The sequence below is a fragment of the Phyllostomus discolor genome, chromosome 15 (assembly GCF_004126475.2).
Source record: "Phyllostomus discolor isolate MPI-MPIP mPhyDis1 chromosome 15, mPhyDis1.pri.v3, whole genome shotgun sequence".
NCBI classification, from domain to species: Eukaryota; Metazoa; Chordata; class Mammalia; order Chiroptera; family Phyllostomidae; genus Phyllostomus; species Phyllostomus discolor.
Genome location: NC_040917.2, coordinates 2,370,999 through 2,380,528, shown reverse-complemented (window position 1 = coordinate 2,380,528; position 9,530 = coordinate 2,370,999). Strand labels below are relative to the sequence as shown.

The window sequence follows — 9,530 nt, the reverse complement described above, 5'->3', positions numbered from 1 at the left end:
CTGAGGTGAGAAATCCTGGGGCTCAGGCGAAGGTCTCCTGCAAGGCTTCTGGATACACCTTCACCAGCTGTGAGGTGCACTAGGTATTACAAACCCCAGGACAAGGCCTTGAATAGAGGGGGTGTGTTTACTCTAGCAGTGGAAACACAAAGCTCTCGACAAAGTTGCAGGGCAGAGTCACTGTGACCACTGACAAGTCTGCATGAACAGCCTACATGGAGCTGAACAACCTGAGAGCTGAAGGCACAGGTATGTATCACTTTGTGAGAAACACAGTGTGGGGAAGTCAGTGTGAAAACAGACACAAAACTCTTTGGCAGAGACAGGAGGCCTGGGCTCAGGGGTGCAGGGAACTGACCCATGTGTCAGTGGTGAATGTAGTTCATCCCTGGTTCAGAAAACCACCAGGCATGAGGTGGCACATAGGAGCCAGGCCCACAGATCAGCTTTTCCTTGGGGCACTAGGCTGCTTTGAGGCTTGCTTTCACTAAAACTCCCTCAACCTGAATTGAGGCAGCTGATGGTTACTGCATATCTCTAAAGTAACTTCCTAAACTCTGTGCTAAACCTCCCAAGGATGGAGTGTAACAAGCTCAACCACTTTTCCCCTTGCATTTGCAACATCCTTTCTTTGACATAATTAGCAACACCCTTTCTTTTTGTTATCTGTAAAAGGTAATGACCTACAGCAAACCTGTGCATGGTAAAGGAGGACCATCCTCAATGTAATGTGCCCAGAAAGCAATAAAAGCCTGTCCAGGCAAGAGTTGGGGCACCCTCTCACTCAGAGAGTGGCCATGCCATCCCTTTTCTCCACAGGACTTCTGCAGTCCATGTGAATTTGTTCATTGCAGTCACAACACAGACTCCCTGTTTCTCATAGGCCACATCTTCTGGCACCAGAGACAGGGACTCAGGGCTACAAGCCACAGCTGTGAATAACACACCAAGTTGGTGGGAGTGTGTGTGTCAGCTCAGGTAAGGGCCAATGACACTGAGTGCTTTTCAGTAAGGTTGTAGGTGGTGTTAGATTTCAGAGGAAAAGGGATTTCTTCCAAGAGCGCCCTCTCTTGTGGCCACTTTGCATCTGTACCCTCTTTAGTAAGCAGGAGCCTTGCTCTCTGCCAAGAATTTGCTGCATGTCATGGGCATTGGTGAAGCAGGTTAAAGCAACAGGTTTGCTTGCTACTATAAGACACCCATGAGAGGATAAGCTAGAACATGGACCTGGACAGAACACTAGGTTTCCCACCAGCCACAAGCAAAAGTCCAAGCAACAAGGGGCACACTGTAAAAACACTCACAGGCCCATCCCCTCGACACAACCCCCAAATGTGTTTGGTTTGGGAGAAAGAACAAAGACTTTCCCCTTAATCAGCTTTACAAACAGCAACTAGTTACAGAGCTATTTACAAACTTCTCAGCAGATTCTCTTGCAGGCCATCTGTTGTGGTGCTTTTGATTTTGCCTTTTCCCTCCACCCTCTTGCATAAGGAAATGCAGATAGTGAATGAATGTTTAGGTTTAGAAAGGACTCCAAAGACCACTTTCCAGAAGAGCTTAGTGTTCATCACAGGTTTTGTATAAGAGCTTTTGCAATTCCCCAAGCTCTGAAGATAAAAGGCACTTCCTCCCTGGACTCGACAAAGCAGGTGTTCCCACGTAAGTAGACCCTTCAGAGGGTGTGTGGGATCAATTCCTGAGACATGCAGGGCCTTATAGAGACCTCCAAAACAATTCAATCTAACTTCTGGCTGGTCCAAGAATGCACAATATGAAGATTCGTCACCTAACATGTCAAGCCATCCCTCACCATCTTAGATGCTGGGAGAAGGACCCGAGATCCATAAGCAGGGTTAGGGTACCTGAAATGTCCAGTACCCCTCTCTGGCTGTCTTTCACCAACAGCACATTTCAGCCCACCACACCGTATCCCCCAATAGATAACTATCTGGGTTTCAGCACATTTGGCTGAGTCTGAAAAGACAACAATCAAAAGTAAAAAGGACCATTTTAACAGCAATAATGAACACTAGTTTATCTAAAGATCAGGAAGAGTACCTGTGTGTGTCACAGCAGCTCCTCTGGGGAGCGAGAACAGCATCTCATCCAGATTTTACAAACTATAAAGGAATGCTACCCTGCTTTTCCTGACAAGGGAACCTTAGGTATTGAAGTTTGGGAAAAGGCAATAAACAAGCTAAAATCTTTAAAGGGCAGTGGTGTTCCTTTTGGAGTTCAGAACTTACTAACTTGTGGACTAGTCAGGACTGGTCTCATGCCTACATGGGCTAAGAAACGTGAGCTAGTTACAGAGGGGAATGAGGGGTCTAGTTCAGAGGAGGAAGTCATATATGATGTAGTAGATGAACCAGCCACGGAAATTCTGCCTGCAGCCCCAAAAGAGGACCTGCCTCATAGCCATCGCTCCATACTTTATGTCTGGGAGTGTCCTTCCTGTTAGGTTGTGTCACCAGCAAGAAAGACAGAAAATTCAGAACGATATCCTGTCAGGGCCATACATCAGTGCCTTCAGCAGGCCATGGAGGCTGGGGATTTAGATGCCATTCTGCCATCCCCATTATACTCAAGGGTCAGAGAAATGTTCATGAATAACTTCCCTTTTCTCTTTGCAAGGACTTAAAAAGAGCATTAAAAAATGGGCTTCAATCTCCTTATGCTAGTGAGCTATTTCAAACCATCACGGGCAGCTATAAAGTAGCCCCTGTGACTGGATTGCCCTGGCCAGGACAGTCTTAACCCCTGTTCAACTTACAGTCTGGCATTTAGAATATTCTCTGAGAGACAGTAACCAAGTAGCCAAAAATGCACAACTGAATAATCCTGTCATCCTCCCTATGCTGCCTGGGTCTGGTTATTTGCTACCACTGCAGATTAAGGCAGACTTGATCGTCAAGCTTTTGCTTGAAGTGCTCAAACCACTTTCAGAGCCATGAAGGCTGTGCCTGATTCTCAGGCCAAGGAAATGTCCTCCTTCATCAATATCCATCGGTGGGGGGGGGGATACACAGGCATACATCAACTTTATTGATTTCCTCCAGGAAGCCACTGAACAGCAAATTGATAATTATAAAGCAGCCAAGACTCTTCTATGGCAACTAGCTTATGAAAATGCTAACAAAGACTGCAGGGTCAGTATAGGACCCCTGCAAGTTACCCTAGAGGCAACAGCAAGTTTATCAAGGCTAGCCAAGTTGTTGGCACAGAGCAGGATAAAGACTCATTGTTTGCTGCTGCAATCAAGGGAATTTTGAAGTGTTATAACTGTAGAAAGCACAGCCACCTGCACAAGGGATGTCCGTCCACTCTGAAAGGTGGCATAGGAAATGGCAAGTTTCACCCCAGGGATTGCTGCACTGTCACTATGGCAGATATTGGGCAGAGGAACTCCACTGCAAATTTGACAAAAACAGCCAGCCGATTAAGGGGAACTTCCATGGGACACCTGCTCCAGTGCTCCCAACCCCAATTAGAGCTTTCAGAACAGCAATCAGTATCAGGGAATTCAAGAAATGCACAGTTTCTGACCTTCGTGCAGCCACCCACAGAAACACAGGGCTGGATTTGGCCACCAGCAACAAGCTCATCTTAAAGGAACAGGATCAACTAATTGTATCTCCCACTGGTGTCTGGGGACCTCTATCCCCTGGAACAGTCAGTCTAACCTTAGGGAGATCCAGTATTCCTATCAAAGGCATTCTGGTTCAGCCGGGGGCCATTGACTCAGACTATCAGGGGAAATTAAAATCACACTGAAAGTGTCTGGTTATCATATTATTCCTGCCCAAATGCACATTGACCTGCTGCTCCTCTTCCCCTATGTAACCTCAAATACTCAAATTACAGTGAGGGGGGAAGGAGGCTTCGATAGTACAGACAATCAATCAGTTTTTTAGACAGAATCAATTAGGTTAAATAAACCAATCTTACTTGTAATCAGGGCTTAGTCTTCAATTCTGCACTAGAGTCACTGATAAGTCCATATCCTGTGAGTCCAGACAGTGCTGTCCTCTGCAGTGTGAAGCCTGGGTAGCAGGGGTCACACAAGCCCCATGAGCTCAGGGTGGCTGCTTCAGAATCAGGTGCAGAGGGAGCTGGTGAGATATTGTCTGTGAGGCCCTGTGTCTTCATTTAGTCCAACAGAGTTGGGCATGAGGTGACTGTAAATACCTGATTCCATTAGAGCATTTACCAAAGCCCATAAGACCTGAGAACCACAGTCAATAAGGATATTTTTATGGCTTCTCTATATCTGAATTCTAAGGAAATAAACATAGGGATTATTTAACTACCTCATTATGTGGATAATTTTGAAGACACTTGCCTAGTAAAAAGACATTCAGTTATCAAGGTAAAACTGGTCCAGATGGTTTCTGTGTCACTGAAAGGTGGATTTAGAATGAGGAGTATGCCCCATGGCGGGTGGTCCCTTATTGGGAGAAACTGTGTCTACACAGAGCTCAGGGACCATCCAGGCGACACATATCCTCACATGTGGATTAAGACTTGGCCCATCAGACTGCCACTCAGCAAGGTCTCTGTGTTCTCTGCCTTCTCTCAGGTGAGATTAGGACTTCAGCTATGAAACACTATTCCACACACATATGCAAATGAGAATAAGTAGTTTAAGTTGAATGTAGGTATCTCTGTGACCTGAGAGCATCACCCACACCCACACCCTTCCCTATAGAATACAGACATCCTGATGGCACAGCCCTTCACCATGGACTGGAAATGGAGAGCTCTCTTCCTGGAGGCAGTGGCTACAGATAAGGGCTCCCCAGAACCTGGTTTGTGGAGGGGACCTTGACATGATCACTGTCCTGCAGTGACCACAAAATGTTGTGGATGGCTCATTGACAAATAAGAAAACAACATACACAGAGACAACCAGGTCCTGTGGGGAAGTAGGAACAGAATGGCGATTCTCTCTAGTGGGGAGCACCATGGCCACCCTCCCTAGGGGAGAGCGTCCCTAAGGGAGAGTGCCTAGTTCTCCTGTCCAAGCAGGCTTTTTATTGGGTTCGTTTGCATAAGAATGCAGGTAAAGCTCATTACTCATTGCCAGGAAGTAAGAATCAAACAACAGATAACAAGGAAGTCTGAGGGCCTATTTTGAGTCAGGGTCAAAGAGCTGTAAAACTCTGAGGAACAAACTTACTTCTTCCTTGGACCCTTATCATTCAATTGAGAACATTCTAAACAAAGCAGGTTTCAGAGGATTTTATATATTCTGTCTTAGGCCTGATCACCCAGGGAACCCACCCTTTCCATCACAGGGCAGCACCACCCTGTCATTGTTTCAGGATTAGGTGGAGCAAGGGAACTAAGACAACCAAGAGACAAGGAGATTTTCTCCCAGACAATGAGGACTCTGGCTATGTCAAAGCTGAGGGACAAGGGTCCATCACCCCCTTTTGCTGTAGCCCCCCAAGTCCTTTCTTGGGGGCCTCCCACGTGATTGTGCCTGTGTTAGGCTGTTCCCACCTTGGGGAATCTTACCCGTCATTTGCTAACTGACCAAGCATTGGGGGCCAGGCAGGGTGAAGTAAAAGGAGCAGAAGCAGTGCTCCTGCCAGGGAGATAAGCTTTTGTCTTCTGGCTGGCTTATGGTCCAAGGTCATTACCTCAGCCTTAGCCTTGGCAGGGGTTACAGCTTCAGATACCAGGCAGGGGTGTTTCCACTCACTCTTGCTTCCTCTCCACAGGCATCCATGCCCAAATGCAGATGGTACAGTTGGGGGCTGACCTAGGAAGCCTAGATCCACAGTGAAGGTCTCCTGTAAGACTTCTGGATACACCTTCACCAACTACTGGATGCATTGGGTATGGCAGTCCCCAGAACAAAGGCTTGAGTAGAAGGGACAAAATGATGCTGAAGATAATGAAATAAAGCACACACGGAAGGTCCACAGCAGAGTCACCATGGTTACAGGCAAGTAACCGGGCACAGCCTACAGAGAGCTGAGTAGGCTGAACAATGACAAAATGTCTGTATATTCCTGTGGAATAGACACAGTTCCATGACTCACATCCTGAGTGTGTCAAAACCCCTGAGAGATAGGGAAGTTGTTCAGGGATGAGGAGATGACAGCATGATGAGCCTCCTACGTTCCTCCCACACAGTCAATATCTGAGACCAGGAAGGATGCTGCCACATGCATGTCAGATACTTGGGGAGCCAGATGCACTGCAAGGAAGTGTCTGGGAAGATGCTCCTGAGGGGACCCCTGTAGTTTACTGTGATTGTGCTTGGGGCACACTGGGAGCCTCCTTGTCCTTGAAATGAGGATTATTCATGGAGGTGTCATCTGGGAATCCTTGGTGTGGTCAGCTTTGGGATTGAACTGTAGTGTCTCATAGAAAGTTCAAGGACACTCCCCTATGCCTCAAAAATGGAATGTGTTTGGGAAAATGAGAGTACTTTAAAGTCAAGAAAAAATATATGTTCTTGCCTCTGATCAAGCATCACAGAGATGGTGCTGTGGCAGCAAAGTAGAAGGTTGGCAGGTGTTTCAGGATCCAGCACAGTCTTTGACACCTCAGTGTTTCTTCAGTCCTCCCTTAGGGTGAGATTCTAAGAAGTATCCTCACCTGAGACCACAGCCCTGTGAGTGTCACTGTCCCTTGACCACTTTTTTTTTTTTCTGAATCTTTATTCTTTTTTTTAAAGATTTTATTCATCCATTTTTAGGGAGGGAAGGAAGGGGAGAGAGAGGGAGAGAGAGAGAGAGAAACATCAATGTGCGGTTGCTGGGGGTTATGGCCTGCAACCCAGGGATGTACCCTGGCTAGGAATCGAACCTGGGACACTTTAGTTCCCAGCCCACACTAAATCCACTGATCTATGCCAACCAGGTCTCCCTTGACCACTATTAATGTCAGCACACAGTAGGGTACAGTGTAGGGACACATTCAACAATAATAGTCCCACATCCAACCTGCACTATGTTCCTATGACAAATGAACCGATCACACACCTGGCACTGCCATCTATGCACATCTATTCTTGCAGAATCTGGAGGTCAGAGCAAGTGTGTCAGCTGAAATGAGGTTCATTTACCATCCTTAGTAATTCACCCCCTTGCATGGAGTCCCTTTTCCTATATTTCACCTTGATACATTCAGGGCATCAGGTTCAAGTTCAGTGGACACCCATCAAGTACGACTCTAGTTACAGTTTCCCATGAAACTCATGCAGACATGAATAGGGGCAGAGAGAAAAAGAGGAGATGGCTCTTCTGAAATTAACTACAGAAGAACCAGGACTAATCTCCTCCCTTTCCTGCTCTCTGATTACAGCCACTTCACATGTGCATGTAAACACAGATCCTAAGAATTAGCATTAGGCTGAACCAGCAATGATGAATAGTTTTAACATAAAGTTAGATCCACCAGATCCAGTATTGGGAAGTGTTTTAAATGACTTATCCATCCCATAATCAATGGATAAATACAAATTGTGTTCTTCCTATCAATTATTATTTCATTTAAATCAACCATTTTCTATTAGTGGTTTCATCAAGATTTCCATAATCAAACTCCTAAAACAGCAACACACTATTCAATTGCTTCCTACGTCTTCAACAAAGCAGATCTCGTCATGACTGAGTTTCTTCTATGTCCAAATATTTGAATCTGGTTTTGCTGCAGCGTCTAGTGACTAAAAACAAAAGGAGGCAGTGATGCTGCTGCACATTTAGCACCACATCCCATTGTATGAACATGACCTGGGAGCACAGTCTGCTTCTGTGTAGAGTTTATTCTCCTGTCTCCAGTGACACACACAGATGCTCCACATCATGCAACACTGGATCCACATGCTCTAGGGTCATCCTCTGTTCTTAGTTCATACTCTGATTGCCTTGTAGGGGAAACACGGTCAATTGGAACTTCCTCTGAAGTGAACAACCACCTCCTGCTCTTTTAATTCTCCTTTTGCTTGTGAGTATCGAATCCTCTTGGTGAGTTCATTTCAAAGGAAGTTCAAAGGCATCACACATGCTAAATCACTCTATTTTATGGGAATTTACTCTTCTAGCTCATGCACCATCTTGATACTTCGATGTCACACTCTGGGACCATGTAGTTCATCTTTCCGTCTAAAACCAGAGCTCCATATATAGCAAGAAGGCATGCAAATGGGGCCCCTCTGCTCATGAAAAGCAGCCCAGCCCTGACCCTGCAGCTCTGGGACAGGATCCCAGCCCAGGATTCCCAGGTGTTCATAGTCCCTGCTCAGGACAGAGTACAGACCACTCACCATGGAGTTTGGGCTCAGCTGGATTTTCCTTGTTGCTATTTTAAGAGGTAATTTATGGAGAATGACAGACACAAATCATGCTAGTGGACATGACTGAGAGAAAAGTTAGAGGGTGACAGTTTCCTAACCAACATCCCTGTGTGTGCAGGTGTCCAGTGTGATGTGCAGCTGGTGGAGTCTGGGGGAGGCTTTGTGAAGACTGGGGGTTCTCTCAAACTCTCTTGCCTGGCCTCTGGACTCACCTTCACTAACTATGATATGGACTGGGTCCACCAGGGTCCAGGGAAGGGGCTAGAATGGGTCTCATACATTAGGTATGATAGTGGTAGCACATACTATGCCAACTCTGTGAAAGGCCGATTCACCATCTCCAGAGATGATGGCAAGAACACGGTCTACCTGCAAATGAACAACCTGAGAGCTGAGGACACAGCCGTGTATTAATTACTGTGCGAGTGGCACAGTGAGGGGAAGTCATTGTTAGCCCAGACACAAACTGCCCTGAAGGAGACAAGAGGACTGGGCTGCTGGAGGCGCTCAGGACACCAGGGGGCGCTCAGGGCACACTGAGCACAGGGACCAGGTTGGGAGCAGCTGCAGATGCAGTGTAAGGGCTGGTTTCCTAGCAGGTGTGGGGTTGACTCTCCACACAGCAGTTTCCCTCTGGGAGCCTCCCTCCCTTCGTGCTTCTGTGCTGACCTCTTCTGTGTATCTGAGTTACAGAGGCTTGTTGTCAGAGGAGGAAAAGTCTCTCACATGCTCCAAAGTCAAGGAGTCACATACATGTGTTCTCTTACTCTAATGAAACATCAACTAATGATCAAATCTCCTGACTCAAATCAGCTGATTCCATCCAGAGGTTCTGCTGGGAATAACAAGCAGCCCATCCCCGTGCAGCTGACTGTCCAAGCCGACCATCAGCAGGACCATGCTTGCTGGACAATGGGCACCAGAGTTGTAGGAACCCAGTTCTACAGGGGGGTAAAGAAATACGGGTGGAAGTCATTGCCTTAATTCCACATCCATGACATCAGTAGAAGTTGGCATCATGTGGACATAGAGGGACCCCCACCATACCATGGTGTGGATGTGCAGGGTGATGATGTCACACACAGAGGGACTATGGAAAAGTTTGTCCCTTCATTGAGGAGTCTGTTGAGATCAGGGAGGGCCTTTCAGCATTCCAAGGGTGGCTGCATCATATCAGATAAGGGGCCTGGTCCAGCTTTTATTGTTCACCCCTGAG

General features: G+C 46.7%; 1 gene segment (V, D, J or C); it reads left to right on the top strand.

Annotated features, from left to right (window-relative positions):
• The first annotated feature begins 8,188 nt into the window (after positions 1-8,188).
• On the top strand, positions 8,189-8,749 carry LOC114489683. The segment is given in 2 exon segments: positions 8,189-8,331; positions 8,433-8,749. Coding segments are annotated over 2 exon segments (342 nt in total).
• The last annotated feature ends 781 nt before the right edge of the window (positions 8,750-9,530 follow it).